Below are 19,331 nucleotides of genomic sequence, written 5' to 3'. Positions count from 1 at the left end.
GGCACTCATCAGATGAACAGTCTGACCCACGGCCCACTGGAAGCGCCAATTGCTGCGGTATCTGGGGCAGTAGGTATCATTGCTGGCACACCAAGGGGGTGGCAGCGTGTGTATTATCATGCCCATCAGCCTGACCTACTCCTGGTCCATCGCCCAGCTGTGCCAGTGCCCCTCAGTTCCGACCCACTGCCCCCTGCTAGTCCAGCCCTGGCTCGCCTGCGGCAGAGACTGGCAGCTGTGTCCCAGCAGCACAGCACAGCACACGGGGCACGTCTGACCTAGACCAAGGTGGATATATTTGTGCGACGAACTGGGACTGTTCTTACCATGGTCTGTGAATGCTGAGTGGGGGATCTTGGCCTGGGAGGACAATCTGCACTGGGGGATGGGAGACTGGCTGGAGTGGGGAGACCTGAGCATGTAACGTGAGAACCCAGGAAGGGGTGAGAGGCCAGGTGACACCTCTGCCCGGGGAAGCTGAACAAAGGCTGGGGTGGCGGGGGGAAGCCAGAGAGGGAGAGGAATTTTTGAAAGCTGGCTGGGAAATGGAGGGGAGCCCCGAGGAGGCTCAGGCCTCCCAGCGGAGTGGTGGCCTCCCTGGGGCTCCAGATGGACCTAACTAAGGGGGGTGTTGTTGTCTGTACTGGCAAGACCTGTTTTGGCCTGTGTTCCTGTCATCTAAATAAACCTCTGTTTTACTGGCTGGCTGAGAGTCACGTCTGACTGCAACGTGGGCGTGCAGGACCCTCTGGCTTCCCCAGGACCCCGCTGGGGCGGGCTCGCTGTGGGAAGCGCACGGAGGGGCAGAGGATGCTGAATGCTCCAAGGAGAGACCCAGGAGGTAAAGCCGTGTGAGCTTCTTGCCCTGAACAAGTCTGCTCCAAGGAAGAGGAGGCTCCCCAAAGTCCTGACTGGCTTGGTGGGGAGCAGTTCCAGAGCATCGCCCGGTGACTCTGTGACAACTTGGCAGGCCCAGTCCCAGGCAGTGGGGTGGGTTCTCTGTCCTGCCTTACGTACATTCCGTCTCTCTCCATTCAGGACATGGAGGGGCCAGCCCCACCTCGAAGACTTGGGGGGCTCTGGCAATTGGGGGGGAGCCATTCCTTGAGTCCTGAAGCCTCCCTTCAGCAACTGATTGTGTCAGAGGCTGTCTCCTGGCCTCAGTGACCCCCTCGTTGAGATCTGCAAAGCTGCAGGTCCTCAGCCCCAGCTCACAAACACAGCCAGGAGACATGGCTCGACCGCAGCTGCACAGCCAGGCTGCAGCGGCACTGGGATTAGAACCCACCAACCTGGCTCCCAGCCCCAGACCACGTCCCCTCAATGCATCACGCAACTGCCACGTCCCCAGCACAAAACGTGCTGCAGCACGCAGGCTGAGACCCTCCACCCCATCTGAGAGCCTGCCCCTGGCACCTCCCCACATCTCCGTATGCCCACCCTCCTGTTGCCCCTCGAACCCATGGTGCAAGGAACTGTGCTCCCCCTGCACCGACCGGCTGCTGGCACTGCTGGGTTCCCGCCTGGAACCCCCTCCCCGTACCTGAGACGCCCTCTCAGAGCCAGCCAGGTCGATCATGAAGAGCCGCCCCACCCGCACCTCCTGCATGATGTTCCTGATGCGGCTCTTCTGGCGGACGGTGACCTGCAGCACAGCATGGGACCGCGACGACGTCTGGTTGGCGGCCGTGGGCTCCTGCATCCGCTGCTTGTTCCCCTTCAGCAGCAGTTGCATGACCTGTGGGGCAGCAAGCGGACGAGAGGGAGACGGTGGGCGGGGCGAGAGAGGGGTAGAGCGGGACATGGCCGGTCATTCTGCCACCCAGTCCCTCCAGCACCCTGCAGCCCATGGTAGCCTCGCGTCGTTGCTGGGCACCCCAGCCGCACATACAGCCTGTGTCCCTGGACGTTCGTTCCCCTCTGTCCCCCAGCCCACCGCGCCGGGTCAGTACACGCCCCACCGGCGTCCAAGCAGGGACTCTGGGTCCCGCCTTCACAGGATGTCACTTCAGCACCGCGCCAAGCAAGGGGAGGGCTGTGGGGCCGCGCCGGGACAGCACGCTCACAGGACTCGAAGGACGGGACTGCCGGGCAGGGCGCCCATGGCCAACAGCTGAACCACGGCTACTCCAGACCCAGCTCTGCTGGCCCGGCACCCAGGCACGGGGCGAGTCTCTAGGCTCCTACGCTCGGGGCCAGGAAAGGCTGTGGTTGGGGGTGTGTGTGGAGACAGGGGAGCTGCAGGATTGAAAATCGTACTGGGGTCTGTGCCCCACACTCACCTCCTTGGCATTGATGGTGGAGACTTCTGTGATCCCCGCCACCTGGATCACTCCCTTGGCATCCTCCCGCAGCTCCAGGAAGCCCAGCGACGGGTTGAGCAGGTCCCGGATCATCTCGTTGTAGATCTAGTCATGGTGGGAAGGCGCAAGCGGGTGGGGATTGGCACGGGGGAGGGAGAGCAGCAGCCAAACAGCACCCCCTCTATGCCTTTGGCCGTGGCAGGGGTGAGCCATCCTGCGCCAGCTGCAGGGGCACCACCTTGGGGCCTCCCTAGCCAGCCTCTCCACCTCACATCCGGGCTGGCCACCCCCTGCAGCAGATCATGAGGGAGCCCAATGCACCCTCCCCAGCCAGCCTGCCTTCGCTTCCCATCAGCCCTGGCTGCCTGGTTCTTGGGATCACACCCTGCCGTGCTGGTGTCCACAATGGGGCCAGCGTGAGACATGCCAAGGAGGGGCCTCACCTTCCCCCAAGCCAAGGGCATCTCCTCCTTCGGGGGGGGCCAGGCAAAGCACCAGGCGGCAGCAGGGAAATGCAGCTAATATGCAGGGAAGGGCCAATCCCCCTCCACTGGGCATTGACCCGTCGGGCTCCTGCCCTGACTCTGTGCAGAGTCTCGCCAGGACACTGATAGCAGCTTGCAAGAGCTGCGTGTGAGCACCCATGCCCGCCAGCGTCTGCACCAGGCATGCTGGGCATCGTTGGCTGATGGCTTACAGGCTCCAGTGCCCCAGGCCTCGGTCTGGCTCCCAACCCCCCACACTACTAGGGGTGAATAGCTCAGAGAAGGAACATGAGCATCCTCTGCTCCTTGGCACTTGTGAGCCCCCTCAGGCCCAGCGTCTGCTCCCCACCCTGCCCCGGAGCAGCCCTGGCATGAGGCTCCAGGAGCTGGCACATTGCTCTCAGCCCTGCCCCTCTGGACCAGGCTGGCGGCAGGACTGGGCCGGGTCCCGGCTGCACGAGGGAGCTGGGTGCGCCCCTAGTCCCTGCCCAGGCCCCGCTCCCGGATATTTATCCTCTCAGCCACCCCGGCCCCGTTACCTGGCTCCCAGGGAGTCTTTGTGGGTGGTTCCTCCCCGGCAGCCGGGCTGCGTGTGTCAATATTGTACTAGCCCATGCAGGCAGCGAGCTGGCAGCGGAGTCCCCGCGCGTTACCATGGCAATTATCTGCCCGCTGGGCACAGAGCGGATGCTCGCTGGACCACAAAGCTGGGCGACTGAGACAGGCAGGGAGGGTGGGGTGACCTCGGGGGCCGCCTGTCTGTACGCACGCGTGCACACACACTATGCAGATATGGTGTATGAGCACTACACACATACAACCCGTCTGTCCCCACACACACTACACAATATAGCCTGTATGAGCACCACACATACATACACAAACACAATATACAGACACAACCTGTATGAGCACCACACACACAACCTGCCTGTCCTTACACACTTGGGCCTTACCTCGAGGTAGGACATGGACACCTCGTACTCCATGTCGTCACTGGTCTCCTCAATGGCTCTGAACAGGTCATGGAGGGTGCGTGCGTAGATGCCGGGCTCATGGTCTGTGCCCAGCATGGTGTACGTCTTCCCACAGCCTGGGGGGCAAGAGGAAGGCAGTCTGGGCTCTCTGTGGGGCAGGGGACCCTGTGGGTCTGTGCTGGGCGGAGAGGGGACGGGGCATCCCCCGTGGGTCTGTGCTGGGCGAGGAGGGGACGGGGCATCTCCCATGGGTCTGTGCTGGGCGAGGAGGGGACGGGGCATCCCCCGTGGGTCTGTGCTGGGCGAGGAGGGGACGGGGCATCCCCCATGGGTCTGTGCTGGGCAGGTAGGGGACCCAGCCATCCATGGCTCGCAGGCATCCCCTGTGGGTCTGTGCTGGGCGGGGAGGGGACCCAGCCACCCATCGCTCTCAGGCATCCCCTGTGGACACCTGTTTCACCCTCCCCTTTGTGGCTCTGAGACAACTCCTTAGCACTGCCAGGGCTGGGGGCCTGCAGGCCCTGGGTCCCCCCCACACCCTGCCCTCCTGCCATCCCGGTGGCGAGGCTGAAACGCCACCATCCTGGCCAGAGGAGCAGGTGGCGACTGGCCCGTTTGGCTCCCTGCCTCAGCCCCTGTGGGCGAGCGTTCCCAGCATCGCGTGGCCCTCACCAGTGGGGCCGTAGGCGAAGACGGTGGCATTGTACCCCGAGATGATGCCTTCGATCAGGCCCTTGGTGGTGGCACGATAGACCATCTCCTGCAGCCAGAGAGCGTGGGAGGGTGACAGGCCCCGGGGGGGGAGGCAGCACAGACAGATATGTCAGGATTCGCCCCCCCTGCCCCCCTCGTGTCCTGTCACCTCCCCCCCCCACAACACCAAGGCAATTACCTTGGACCAACCCCTCCCTAACTGAAAATGGGTGTGCGTGTACCATCCAGCCTCCCCCTGGGTCCCAGGCCCCTCCCCAGCTATCCAGCCGCTTTTACTGACCTTTCCCCTGCTCTACTCACCCACCCGCAAGTAGCCACCCCCAGGGTGCTGGGACAGACCCGCAGTCACCCAGCATGCAGAGACAGAGCTTAGACCCTCCTGTGCCCCATGCCTTGGCTCCTGCCACCCAAGGTGCAGGAGAATCACCACTAACAGAGCAGTATAGGGCTGCTGACACACAGCTGGGCAGCTCTGATTCCATCTACTAGATGAGTTCCAATCCCCTTCCCCGCTGCCCGGGGCAAACAAGGGGCTCAGAAACCTGCTGAAGGGTGGGTCTCTGGGCATTGGAGGAGAGGGGATGCACGGTACGCTCCCACGCTCTCCCTGCCCCCCTTGTTTTGGCTGTCAGAAGGGAGCAGGGAGCATTTGATGGGGGCAGCCTCTCCACTGTCAGCGTAGTGTGGAAATTAGCATGAAATGGAGCTGCTGAAACCAGACCCAGGGCCTGGTCTGGCCCAGCCCCACTGCCCGACTGCCGTTGAGCACCCGCTGCCATGGCTGCTATGTCGCGCAGATGGGAAGGGGGCAGGGCAGGGGCAGAGGATGCTCGGATAGCAAGGCCCCCCGTCCCCCACCAAGGACCTCCCCAATCCTGCAGACTCGGGGCTGGGTGGCCCATGCGAAGGGTTTGGAGCCCAGCAGGATTCCCAGGGCCCAGCTCCTCACCTGAGTTGCCGTGAAGTCAAAGGCCATGTCAAAGACGTAGGATTTCTCACGGGAGCGGTTGGCTCGCAGGATGTCCTCAGGGTCCTCCATGGGGTCCATGAGCACCACCACCTGCCGGGACACCGGGTGCCAGGGGTCAGCAGGGCGTGGCCACATGCCAGCCTCCTTTCCTGGGCATCCCTAGGATCAGGCCTGCCTGCCCCACATGCTGCAACCCCCACTCTCCTTAGGAAGCCGTGTGTCCCAGTGCAGCAGTCGGGGGGACGAGGGATGGCAAGGCTGGCACTGGGCTGCGGCATGCACTGGGCTGTCATGCACCTTCTACAACAGGATGGCAGTGAAATGACCCTCCGCTGGGTCTCTGAGCACAGCCCCCGGCCTGCCCCGCTGACCAGGCTGGGCAGAGACCATCTCCCAGGGAAGCCGGCTGCGGCAGGGGGCCATTCCGCTCTCCGGCAGGTAAGCAGCTCCCTGTGACTCCGGGATTGCACCTCCTGGACAGTCCCTGACCCAAGAGGCTCTCCAACAGGCTGAGACACCCCGAGGCCGCATGCCAGGGGATGGAGCCCCGAGGGCCAGCTGGGAGCCCAGACACTTGGTGCCAGCTGGCAGCTGCGTGGCCTGGGAAGTGGTGCTGCCCCAATTTGGGTTCAGTCCAAATGGTTTGTTTCCATATTGGCCATGTTTTAATGTTAAATTTGGTTTCTATATACAAAAAACCCGTCACTTGCTAAATGGAACGTCCTTTTGGAAACAAACCATGGCATCTCTGGTTCCAGCCCTGGCAAAGCAGGACGTGTTGCTTTGGTCAAAGCTTCTCCCACCACATTTTCCAAAATGAATTTTTTGTCAAAACAGACACAAGTTTGAAAAAAAAACTGGTTTAGTCAAAAAGGTGTTTTCTGAGGGGGATCTGTTCTGCTGAACATTCCCCAGCCAGCTTCACTGCTGACATCAGGGGAGAGCCATGTGACAGCCGGCTCCATCACGCCCTCCGCGCTGGCTAGGTTCCCCGCTCTGTCATGCCCCCCGCCCTGGCATGGCTCGATCACCCCCACCCCACTTTAGCACAACTCCCAGCTCCATGGTGCCCCCGCCCTGGTATAGCTCCTGGCTCCGTCTTCCCCCACCCTGGCATGGCTCCTGCCCGTCCCTCTCTCTGTCTCTGTTTGTTGCTACCCTCCTCTGGGAGCTCAGGGTTTGCAGCCTTTTAATAACTGACCTGATTCAGCGATGTGAGACGGCCTGGCCCCTGGGGGCTCGACTGGCAATTAGCAGCACTAAACTAGGGCTCAGCTGCACTCTGGGGAGATCCCTGCAGGCTTGTATGGGGCACAGATTGTCTAGCAGGGACCAACCTCTGCTTTGGCCTCTCCCCCCGGCAGGGACAAATGGAGAAGGTAGGTCCAGAAGGAGACGGTCTTCGCACTCACCAGGGAATGCTAGCCAGTGACCTCCCTGCTCCCGAATGGCCCTTTTGAAAGCTGGGGGTCACCCGGGAACTGGGCCCACAGGCTAATGTCACTGCTGCTCTCCCAGGGGAGCTAGGAGATTAGGTTTGCCGGAGTGGCCTTTATTTAAAGACTAGCTGGGTCTCAGGTGTCCGCTGGGGAGACACCGCTACAGCTGGGTGGTGGAACCGAGTCAGGGCTCCGGAGCAGCAGCTCCGTTTTCCAGATGGCAGCATGCAGAGGAGAACAAGGGCGGGAATTGCGGGGGGCTGTGGGTCCCCAGCAGAGCTGGGGCTGGAGAGGGGCAACAGCAAGGGGCAGAGCTGGGCCCCCTGGTCCAGCACGAGCCATACAGAATCCAGAGAGACCTGGGCAGCTGGTCCCCGAGGCGAGTGCCAGGGGCTGCGGGCTCTGTGCATTACCCAGCGTTCTTCACTCACCCAGCCCCAGACCCCCTCCAGAGAAACAATGATCTTCCTTTGTTCTCCTGTGAGCACTGCTGCCCCTGGCTCCTGCTCCCGGGCACGGCCTAGGGCTGCGGCGGAGAGGACAGGCCCATACTTGCTGCTGGGACATCTCTCCCCATTCACAAGGCACCTGGCTGTTTGCTGAGGCCCCACTAGAGGAGATAAGCCGTTCTTCAGCCAGGCTAGCAAGGCGGAGGCTGGCTCTGGAGGGGGTGGCTTAGGGGGCCCGGCTGTGCCTGGGTCAGTTGTGGGGAGCCCAGCAAGACAGATTGCCCAGAGCACTGAAATAAGGAGGAAATGGAGGAGGATGGGGGGATTCAGGGACCCCCTGGAGTAGGATCCCCGATGGCTCTAGGACCAGGAGTCCACTCCACTTGCATGCACCACCCCAGCGGCAGCTGGGAAAAGCTGGATGCCAAGGGCCAGGCGAACCCAGTGGCTATCGCCCCAGGTCCAGCTCCGGGGGCGGTTCCACTGGAAATGCAGCCGCACCTCCCAGCGCTGCCGTGTTTGGCCCAAACAGCCCCCTGGCTCCGCGTGCTGCCGCCTGGCATCAGGTTCCTCTTTGAGTGGGTGGGAACGAGACTCAGGTTGGGTTTCAGAGCAAGGAGAGAACAAAACCGTCTCAGAGCCTCTTGGCTGGGGCTCAGTGTAATCTGATCAGCAGCCACCAACCCGGCCAGGCAGGCACATGGCCAATGGACCACCAGCCTGGCATCCCACCCCGTGGCCATCCCAGGCAGAAGGAAGATCTCCCCAGTGTTGGGGCAGGATGTTTCAGAAGAAGCCGTAAGCCCCCAGAAAACACCTCCAGCTCTGCACTGCTGCACAGGGGATGGGGACAGCCCTGGAACCCCAGCTGCTGATCTGACGGTGCCCTCAAGCTGTCCCTAGCATCCTCACCAGCATCCTGGCATATGCCAGAGCTAGTCACAGAAATGCACAACCCCCAGCTCTTTTCTGGCGCTTGCCAGCCCTTGATCTCCACACACCTTACAAAGGGGGCCGATATTTCAGGCCATTTTACGGATGGAATCTGAGGCACAAAGAGATGCAGTGACGTGCTCAGGGTCACCCAGTGGGCTGGTGGTCAAAATGGGATTAGATCCCAGTTTGGTGCTCTAGCCACTAGAGCCTCCCTCAGCTTCCAGGATATCCTGCTGCAGCAAGTTCCAGAGGTTAACAACCTTCTGCACATAAAGTAAGCGCACACATACAGCACATTCAGTGAGTCCCAGGCACAAGCCCCAGATCCTTCTTACAAAGGGCTTGCTGTAGCCGTGCTAAGACTGTTGCCAAGGCAACCAAGAGGTGGCAGCAGAAGATACAGGGGTCTTGCGAATACGTTCCCGTCTCAGGTGTGGGGGATGGCCCATCAAGCTCACAAGCGGCGAGGAGACAGTACATGTGCCTGGGATGGGGGAGCGGGTGACCAGTACAAGCCAGGATAAAATGCTTCAGGCCAGATTCCCAGCTGGTATCAGCCAGGGTCTCCAGCAGGCCGACAGAGCTGCCCCACTGAGGCTCCGTCCCCTCCAGACTGACTCCGGTGGGGGCAGCGGTGGGAAATGCAGGAGGCTGAGGGACAGGACAGAGCGTGCGGTGAGGACGTTACCCTGTGCTGCCTGCCAGGCCTGGGCAAGCCAGTACTGCCAGGACAGCGGCACAGGAAGGACGGGCTGCAGGGGGAGGCTGCTCTCCCGTTGTGCCTCCTGAATCGGGGCATTGTTCCCGGGGCCAGGGCCGGCCCTTAACGAGCGCTTTGTGCGGGGTGCCAAGAGAATCCAACTGTCCTCCCCTGCGCCGATCCAGGCCTTTGATCGCAGTCCTCTGTGGGCCAGCGACACACAAAAGCGGCTCTGTGCCGCGCAGCCCGAGGGTGGGGCAGCTGCCCTGGCAGCGCCAGCAAGGTGCCCTCCATGGGGGGGACAAGCTGGGAGCGCTGCCCCACGGGTGCTCCCCACACCCTCTGGCAGCAACACAGCAGGGGGCACTCTTGCTGCCTGCACCAGGGAGTCGGGGGAGTCAGGGTGGGGAGTTGTTCACCCTGGCTGGGGGGCGGGTTCCCCGACTATCCCCCTTGGCCATGCTAGGCTAGGGAGGGAAGGGCTGGATCCACCAGACCTCCCGGCCCATAGCTGCTCCCTCCCCACCCGTGCTCAGCCCCTCCACGGCCACTTCCTCCAGCCCTTCCCCCCAACGAGGAGGGGGGGGCACACAGCCAGAGCAGCACTGCCCCTCCCCCCACCCACTGCCTTCTCCCCGTCTCCCATTTCAATGCAGATTTTGACCTTTCCCGAGTGCCAGGCTGGCAGGCTGGTGTCTGTGTGTGTAACCCTACCCGGGGGGAGCGGGGTGGCGTCACTCCACCCCACCTGCCCTACTTCCAGCCTGGCCAGCATGTCCTAGGTGAGAAACAGAGTCCCCCCACCCTCCCTGGCTGTGGGCATCCCCCTGCCCCAGAGCCACTTACTGGGGTGCCAGGTCACCAGACAGGGTTAACATCACTCCCCCCCCACCCCCAGCATTCTTTCTGTTGCAAGTACTTCTAGGGCTCCTGTAGTGTCCCGCTCTGCTTTGTTATTGTAGGGTCTCCCATAATGGCAGAGCTACACACACTGATTTGTTATTGTAGGGTCTCCCATAAGGGCAGGGCTACACACACTGGTTTGTTATTGTAGGGTCCCCCACAAGGGCAGGGCTACACACACTGGTTTGTTATTGTAGGGTCTCCCATAAAGGCAGAGCTACACACACTGGTTTGTTATTGCAGGGTCTCCCATAAGGGCAGAGCTACACACACTGGTTTGTTATTGTAGGGTCTCCCATTAAGGCAGAGCTACACACACTGCTTTGTTATTGCAGGGTCTCCCATAAAGGCAGAGCTACACACACTGCTTTGTTATTGTAGGGTCTCCCCTAAGGGCAGAGCTACACACACTGGTTTGTTATTGTAAGGTCTCCCCTAAGGGCAGAGCTACACACACTGGTTTGTTATTGTAAGGTCTCCCCTAAGGGCAGGGCTACACACACTGGTTTGTTATTGTAGGGTCTCCCAGGGCTGCGGGCACTGGTTTTTGTTAGATAAAATCCATGTTTGCATTACAATTACAAAGATCAGAAAGAAGCCCTGCTCCCCACCTCCTGCCCTCCAGCACAGGGCAGCGACAGGGCCCCGCACGCTGGCTCCCCAACAGAATGGGCTCAAGCAGGAACTAGCAAGGGCTGAGCTGGGCAGGACAGATTCCTGACACCATGGGGATGGCAGAGGCAGGGTGAGACAGGCTGCAAGGAAGCCCCCATAGCCCCCGTGCCCATGTGCTGGGATCAGGAGAGATCCTGTCCAGGCCCCCAGGCCCTGGCATCCCTGTCTACCCGCCCCCCCCCAGATCCTGACATGGCAGCTGGGTTTGTCTCCACAAGTTCCATTGCTTGGAGCCAGCGTTGACCCCCCCACTCCCCCCGCCTGGCCTGTGCACAGTCGTTGCCACGGCGACTGGGTGCTCCGATAAACCATGCCAGTGCATGTCTGAGATAGCATTGTCCCCTGGCACGAGCGGGCCCACCCCGGCCCCTGTGCACCCGGGGGAGGGTGCACATGCTAGCCAAGGCAACCCAGAGAAGTGGCTTGCGTCTGACCTCCCAGCCCCTCCTCCCTACACACGGGAGTGGCCAACACCCCCCACCCTGATCCCCCACACGGTGCGGGCAGAGCCACGGGCATATGATGGCTGCTTCCCTTGGCCTGGACTTTGTTCTTGGTTTTACCAGGGGAAGAAAATCAGCCAAAGAGGCCCAGAAGGGGAGGCTGTGGATTTGGCATCCCAGCGAAGCAGGGGCAGGCACTCCTTGGAGGTCAGTGGGGGGCACTATTCCCCCTCGCTAGTGAACACGGTTGTGCTGGCACCTGGATCCCAGACTTGCCGCATTCCCCTCCTATCCCAGGCCTAGGCTCCCCCCGCTTAGCTCTGCCAACACCCCGGGATGTAAGGCCCTAACATGTCAGGTCACCTCTTTTCTCACTTGCAACGCCCCTGCTGTTCCAGCCCTGGACAACTGGCTGGTTCTCCAGCTCTGGGGCTGTCCAGGACAGACCCCACCGCTGTCCTGCCTGGTGCGCCGGGCGTGCGTGAACAGACTGTGCAGAGGAGTCCATACGTGAGAGCCGGCCTGCTTGTGCAATAGTGAGCCATCCTGCCATGCCCTGGGAGCTGGGGGAGGAGAAGTCTTGGGGATGTTCCTACCCCCCGTTGCTACGAAGAAGGGAATGAAGGAAGAGGAGAAGGAAGGGGAAAAGAAAGGCAGGAATCCTAGATGGGTCTGGAGATGGCATGAGAACATGACAGGGAACACGCTCCTCACAGCACAGCCCCAAGGCACCCGCCTTCCGCCCAATTCTTATCTGACACCCAGGGCCTGGGTAAAGCCGAGGGCACCAGCTGCCAGAGCCTTGTGATTACAGCAGGACCACAGGAAGTGTTTAGCCCGTGTGAAAACATGATGCAGTGACATCTGCAGAGAGCCTGAGGCAGTCGCTTAGAGCGGGGATGGCCCCTGCATCTCCCTGGGGCATCACCTCTAAAACCTGCTGCTCTGGAGCCTGCCAACCTACCCCGCAAGCTGGGTAACCGCCCCTTCCCTGTCCCCATGGTCTGGGCATCAGCCAGGCCCTCACTCAGGCTCTGGTAACGCACACAGACCTCAGAGCTAGATGGAAGTGCCAACGGAGCCGTGTTCCATCGCGCTCGGGAGATCAGGTCGATTTTGCTGGAATCTCATTTTGCATCAGAAGGGGGTGGGGAGTTCTGAACTGTCCCACTGCAGGCTTCTTGGCACAAAGCATTTCACGCTGAAAAGACCTTTTCCTTCAGCAACGGGTTACCAAAGGGAAGCCAAGGGTGCGCTTTCGAAACAAAGCCAAAAGCCAAACAAAACGCCGCTATTTTGACAAATCCAAACGTTTCAATTGCCCCCAGAGGAATTTCCCTTCAGAGACTTTGGGAATTTTCAGGGTTTTGCTCTGATGCAGAGTGAAGGCAGACACCGAAATCCCCAAATCCTTTGTGAAACAGAACTTCCATTGTCCCCTCCTGGCTCTAACAGACAGTCCCTCCCTCCCCTGCAATCCCCTGGCACCCCGAAGGGCCCTGCTCTGTCCAGCTCCCCACCTGGTGAGCCCTGGGCCCAGCCGCCAAGAAGCAGCTCTGCTTCCAGCCCAGCCAGTTACCATCTGCCTGGAGAGTCCCTAATGCAGCGCTCAGCCCAGGTAAACACAGATGGCAGAGACAGCCCCGAGCTCACGGCCGCCTGCTCTTCTCGTAATTGCTCGAGGGGAGTAAAAATATCCTGCTAATAAACGCAGCTTAATTTCCTCCTGATGTGAGGCCGCGCTGGGGCTGGCGAGTGGTAACCCGGCGCCAGTGCTTAGCAGCTGTTAATAGAGCTGGATCGATAATGGAACGGGGCGAGGGGAAGGCCAAGGCAGCCAGGGTCAGACAGCGCCAGGGGACATGGGAGAGGTCGATAGGCCCAGACCCTCAGCCAAGGGCCAGATCCGGGGAGTTTGTTCCAAGGGTTTCTTACACTAAGGAGCTGCTTCAGTGCCATGAGAAACCCTCCATTGGCAAACCAGCATGGGCAGGCCCGGGGCTCACGCGCTCACAGGGGCAGGCTGGTGTTCTGATGAACCCTGCAGCAGCAAACCAGAGAATACCTGGTCTCCTACAGCAACAGGTGGGCTACCCAGAGTATCTCCTAAGGTCACGCAAGGCTCAAGGAGGGGGAAAGCAAGACGCAGCGGTTAACCTTTTCTCACCTGGCTCCCCGCCACCCCCCTCACCCACTGAAGGTAGGGATTGATTCTGGGACTGGGTTCTGTTTCCCCCCATTTCAGCGTTTAGTTTTGGCTATGCCAGCGCCCGGTAGCTTCTGGGGGTTGCAGCTGACAACCGGGAGCAGGAATTGTAGTGCTCCAAGGCAATTTGCCATGTCCAGGGGGAGGGTCCCCAGGGTGCATTTAAAAACTCTTCCTCTTGGGCAGTCCCAAGGGAGGGGGTTTTACTGGCTGCTTTAGATTTTAAAGGAAAGCCAGAGTGACCCCTAATTAAGGCCAGTGGCCCCTGTGGGGTGGGGGGCCGCTGGAGTGCTGGGCAGCCCAGCCATATTCAGATGCCCAGCAGGAGCGCTCTTTGTGGGCACATGGGCCCAGCGGGTATAATTCTACCTGGGTTTCTCTAGCACCTTGGGAAGCAAGTGATTCAATGCAAAACCAGCAACAAAGGAAAGCAAGTGTAATTGCATGAAAACACCTTGCTCTTTGCTTTTTAAAGGGCATCGAGAGAAAATGCTCCTGGAAGATTTTACTTGTTGTATCCCCGTCTCCCATCACAACACTTAGCAAGAGGATTTCAAGAGAGACGCTGCCAAGTATCTTCCATTCACACCTAATGTGGGAAAGGGCAGCGCGAGCTTCCTCCATACGCTGCTCTGCCAATGCACCTCATTCTTAGCTTTTAGGCCCCTCCTTGCTAGCCCAGCTCTGCCAATGCCCCTCAATCCTGACCTGCAGCCCCCCAGCCACACCAACTTTTAGGTTCATTTCTCTTTAGACTGGACACCGGGGGCTTTGATGAAATGCCCCAAAATCACAGCCAATTACTCTGACCTGAGGCAGGATTTGAACTTGGATCTGCCAGGGCCCTGTCCCCTGCTCGCCCACCCACCCTGAATGCTCCTGCCCTACCTGTTCATCCACTTTATGAGCTATGAGAGTAGCTCCTTCCTCCAGCTCCACCATGCTGATCGGCCGTATCCGAAGGGCCACCTGGAAGACAGTGAAGAGAGGGTGAGAGATGCGGGCAGCGAACGGAGCCAGTGGAGGGAAGACAGAAGAGACGGGGAATCGGCACCTGCACGTGAGCCATGGTGCTGCCTGGCACGGAGAGTCTCCAGAAGTTCCTAGCACTTAGGAAGCTGGCTGAGTGCGACTGTGCTGCCGATGTCCATTCCCCACCCCACGCCTCACCTGAGGCATCGCCTCTCTAGCGAGGCAGCGCAGAGGCCCTGGCGCGCCCTCCCCGATGGCCACGCACGCAGCAATTACAGCTTTTTCCTGGAAGAAAGAAAACACCGCTGGGAGCAGATCAGCGGCTCCGGCTGCACACACCAGCCCTGTCGCCGAGTTTAAAGCGACAGCTTCAGCCAGTCTGTCCACAGAGGGGCTTTTCCCTCCCTCTAACCCTAAGCTCTTCACTGCCTGGCCAGCTGCTGGAAGGTCTGGGCTGCAAAAAGCTTATCAAATCCGTCAGTTAGCGAAGCTCCCTGCTAGCGGTTTGATCCATCAGCCCAAGGTGTATTCAGCATGCTTGGGTTTTGCAGAAAGGTTTGGTCTGTGAGAGCTCAGATGCTGACGGCTAGTGATTCCTGGTGCAGCTGTGGAAACCAGAGCAGCCAGGTCTGACTAGCTCCCCAGACACTGTGGCATTGGTTCTCTCCTTCGCCTCATTCACCCCATGTGTGTTTCACAACTGAGTGGGTCCCCTGCCTGTCTGGGGGAGAGTCGCTATAATGGTCACGTTCCCTACAAAGGGACCAGGAGCTTGGGAAGAGGCCAAGTCCCACCCAGAAAGTCCAAAGCCAAGTGGCTTGAGATGCAGGGCTCAGTTCTGGGCCCTCACTCATCCCTGGTGCTAATGGGGGTGAGGCGTGGGCATGGAGGAGCGGAGTAGCCCTATATTTGGGAGGGGGTCAATTCAAGTACTAGTGGGTGTCTGAGCCCTGGAAGTGCCCACAATGTGCCAGGTGCTGTCTGTATGCCAGGACACAGCGCCAAGGTCTTCATCACCCAGTGGCAACACACCTGGATTTGTAACCTTTTGTATCCTTCATGTTGAAAGGGTCCCAATGAATATTAAGTTGTTAAAGATAAAGATGCAATAAAACCCAACTTAGCTTTCAAATTTGAGCCCCTAGGGAGGCCACAGAACATTTAGGTCGTAGAGAACCACTAGGAATGAGCCAACCAAACTTTATTTAAAAAACTGATGGTGAAGCAAACAGGCATGCGATTTCCACACACATAACGCTACAGTTATACTCCACTCAGCAATGAAATAGTCTATCAGTGGGGTCACAGCGTGAAGTACAGTCTTAGAATCCCAGAGCCTCACCGGATCCTTTGGATGTTAATTGGCACTCACTGCAATTTAGCAAAACTGCTCCTTGTCTGCTCCATGATCCTACTAATTAATATGAATCTGCCCTTTACCTTCATTCTGTCTCCACCACTGCACTTTATTTACCTGAACATCTGCACCAGCGCCCTTCCCATACTGCCAGCACCGAAGCATTTCAATAAAACATTCACGATTCTCAACAACACTCATTAGAAACCTCGCATGAACAACTCACAGCCCAGGAACCCAACCATGGGGCCTGGCCATGCTAACTTGTACCTTCCCAGAATGCTCTGCTTCCAACTTACCTTCAACACTCTTGCACGAGCAACTCCAATTTCGCAGACTCCTGTGCACTTTGGCTGAGTTAGTCTCCATCCCTAACGTCTACTTATCTCTTATCCCAAACCACCCGAGAGGCTCCCTGCTGTAAAACTGGCAGAACCCAACCTGCAGCAGAAGCTTGGTGAGTAGCTAGAGCCAAAAGCCGAGGTCTTTGGACTCATTTGTAGCAAATACTGCACCCCCAGACCTGTGTGTTACCCCCACACCAGGCATGGCTTCCTAGCGAAGGCCAAGCTGAGTTGGGCACTTAAACATTGTCTATGTTAATGAAGCATCAGTGTGTGAGCACGATCAGTGGGCCGCGGCGCTGACCAGAATCTCTTGTATGAACAGATCACTAAATAGCATCTTTCCAGCCACTAACGCACATTGGCACACGTGGGAATTGTGTGGGGAGCATCACCTGAGCCCTGCTATGGGGGCAGCACCACAACCCCGCAGTGCAGACGGACACATGGGTTATTGACACTGACACGCTTACTCAGAGACACTCCAACACAACCGTACAACAGAAGCTGTCTTTCCCCACAACATACAAACCAAGACGGGGCTGCGGGGTGGAGAGGGGCTGGTCATAAGAGCACTGAGCTAAAAGTCCAGCCACATCATTATGCCCTATGGGAGATTACACTCTGGGGCATGCACACCTACACACTGCACACCCAGCGTTTGCTGCTCACGCACACACACACACACACACACACACACACACACACACACACACACACACACACACACACACACACACACACACACACACACACACACACACACACACACACACACACACACACACACACGATACAGCATCCAATGCACACTTTACAATGTGCACTGCTTGGCCTCAGATCCGAAGGAAGTTGAGGACACTTGGTATCATCCAAGATTGGGCTCTTATTGTTCCTCTTACATTCTTTGCTCTGCAGTATCTTTCTCCTTCTGTTCTGAAAAACAGGAAATCTGGAGAGGTGCTGGGATTTTTTAGAAGACAGTTTTACTGCTCTCCAGTAAACAGTTCCTTTAAAAATACAGGCATCATCCTCTATGAATCTTTGGTTTGTGAGTGTGTGATGCTGCTGCAATTCATGACAGCAAAGTGTAGGAGGACAAGGGATGTAAAATCCAGTCCTAGGATGGAGGCTATAGCAAATACTTTAATAGACTCACAAAGGAATATATATTAGTACACACACACACACACACACACACACACACACACTCTGGAGGTCTGTAGCACTGAGAGTTCCTGACCACACCTTTATTCCAGGTGTGTAAGAGCTCCAGGGGGGTTTTACACACACACACACGTGCACGTCAATCAATGTACTGCTCCATACACCTGTACGTTACCCAGGCATGCACACATCCTTTCCCCAGCTCACATACAGGTTGTCACAGTGTACAACAGCCGCAACGTTTCAATCAAGGGCTCTATTACTGCAGGTTCCCTCTAGGCACGAGCGTGGGCACAGAGGGCCGGCTGCAGCCCAGTCGTTACATACAAACACAGCTAGAGACTCTTACAGTAACTTGACCCAGCGGAGCCGGGGCATTTCCGGACTGAGCAGGAGGCAAGGGACGACTAGCGCCCACCTCCCCACCCCCGGACCCCCAGGCCCTGAGGCCCACATCCAAACTCCAGCTTTTGCTCCAGTTCTGACCAGCCACCCGGCCCTTATTACCCTGCCAGACAGGACGCGAGCATCATTAACCAGCAGGTACCAGGTAGGCAGTGCGGAGGGGAATTCCCCACTCTCCCCGGGTTCCCTTGGTGTGCCACCGGGCATCACTGGGCACCGCTGGCAGCCAGTCCGTGCCAGCCCTCCCCGCTGCCCTGAGCGCTAATCAAGTGACAGAAAAGAACTTACCGTGAGTTGCTGGTCTCTGGACTCCTTCCCCTCCTTCATGATCCTGGCAGGTGCACAGAGGGGCTAGAGGGGCAGGCCAGCAGCTGGCACAGGCATGGCTCTCAGGACCCCGCGCCCGCCACTTCCCAGTGCCCCTCCACAGCCCGGTCACTTACATCAGCTGTTTCCTAAACAACCTGAGCCTTAGGCTAATCCTCCCAGCGACAAAGGGGAGGCGGACGACGTCAGCCCTGCCTGCCCCTTTCCCATCCACGGGTTCCGGGCCTTTTGTCCTCACTGCTCCCCTGGAGGCGACAGAGCCCCGAAGGGCTGGGGTGCAGCATTCCTGCTCCCTTCGGGAGCTCTGCCTGGGCTACGCTCAGGAGGGGCCCTGCCTGCTGCTTTCGCTGCCTGTGGGATCTCGCCGGGTCCCCTGGAGATCTTCAAACTGTACACAACAACCGCAGCGCGGCAGGCTCCTGTTGACACAGTAGCACACAAGCAGCTGGGCTGGGCTCTGCTTTGCTCAGTCGCCTTCTGGCAGCAGGTATAGGGTGTGTGTGTGTGTGTGGGTGTGTGTACACGCCCTGCAGCTCTGCCACAGGGGAGCTGGGCGTGTGAACTGCGTGCATGCAGGAAGCGGGCATGCGTGGCGTTGGGCATGAAGGGTGGCTTTGTGAGAAGTGCCTGGGTGCTATGTCTACATTCTTACTGCACCCCAGGCCACGTCTGCACTGCACACCGCTGGTGGTGGCATGTAGGGGGGTTCACAGCAGGCCGGGTCCACACTGCAGTGGGGAGCTACTTGTGACGGCTCCAGCTGCGGGGAGGCAGAAGGACACTGCGCTGCTAAAACCAGCCGTGTCCACGGCGGAGGCACCGCTTGGCCATGCTGGGGACACACGGTCTGCACGGCTATCAATGTCTGTGCTGGGGATGGCGCAGCGTGTGCAGTGTAGATGCACTTTTAAAGAGAAAACATCCATGCTTTTGCATGCTTTGAACCTGTGCTTGCTTGCCCAGCTGGGGTCCATCTAGGTCAGGGGTTCTCAAAATGGGGGTCGGGACCCCTCTGGGGGTCACAAGGTTCTTACATGGGGGGTCACGAGCTGTCAGCCTCCACCCCAAACCCTGCTTTGCCTCCAGCATTTAGAATGGTGTTCAATATATAAAAGTGTTTTTAATTTATAAGAAGGGGTCGCCCTGGGAGGCTTTCTATGTGAAAGGGGGCACCAGTATAAAAGTTTGAGAATCACTGTTCTAGGTTATGACCTCTGCAGAAGGTTTATGTGTGGGGACTGTCAGGGGTGGAGAGAGAGTTGGGCTAAAAAAAGGTGTAAAAATCATGAAGCTGCTTCCAGTGTAGACGCAACTTAGGGCTAAAAAAGGGAGTAAGTCTGGAGTAAGCTAACCGTGTAGACGCACCTGGAGAGAGTGAGAGTAGGGGGAGAGCGTGTGTGGGTAGAGGGGCATGCATCAGTCTCTCGCTCGCAGGACTCTCCTCTGAAGTTTCACTCCCAGTTCTCTGGCTCAGCGCCGTGACAGACTTTTGTCATGTGATGGAACCAGGAGCATTGTGTGCATCACATTCACCACTTAACACCCCTTCTTTGAGCCCT

The 19,331-nt window shown here is 58.7% G+C and overlaps 1 protein-coding gene across 3 annotated transcripts in view; it reads right to left on the bottom strand.

Annotated features, from left to right (window-relative positions):
• Positions 1-18,197, bottom strand: part of KIF19 (kinesin family member 19) — a 29,385-nt gene extending 11,188 nt beyond the window's left edge. Inside the window, exons 1-7 of one of the 3 annotated variants that reach the window (XM_030534692.1) lie at positions 17,734-18,197; positions 14,089-14,169; positions 5,429-5,539; positions 4,438-4,525; positions 3,745-3,881; positions 2,283-2,408; positions 1,544-1,738 (exon numbers count right to left, since the gene is read on the bottom strand). In XM_030534692.1, the coding sequence (XP_030390552.1) occupies positions 1,544-1,738; positions 2,283-2,408; positions 3,745-3,881; positions 4,438-4,525; positions 5,429-5,539; positions 14,089-14,169; positions 17,734-17,772 (777 nt within the window). In that variant the 5' untranslated portion in view covers positions 17,773-18,197. Of the gene's footprint in view, positions 1-1,543; positions 1,739-2,282; positions 2,409-3,744; positions 3,882-4,437; positions 4,526-5,428; positions 5,540-14,088; positions 14,170-14,254; positions 14,349-17,733 lie in introns of those variants that run through there. The other 2 variants (XM_030534694.1, XM_030534693.1) reach the window with 2 other exon arrangements.
• Between the last annotated feature and the right edge of the window lie 1,134 nt (positions 18,198-19,331).

Source organism: Gopherus evgoodei, chromosome 15, assembly GCF_007399415.2.
Source record: "Gopherus evgoodei ecotype Sinaloan lineage chromosome 15, rGopEvg1_v1.p, whole genome shotgun sequence".
Classification (NCBI taxonomy): domain Eukaryota; kingdom Metazoa; phylum Chordata; order Testudines; family Testudinidae; genus Gopherus; species Gopherus evgoodei.
The sequence above is the reverse complement of the archived record's forward strand: the minus strand, read 5'-3'. Positions and strand labels throughout refer to the sequence as shown.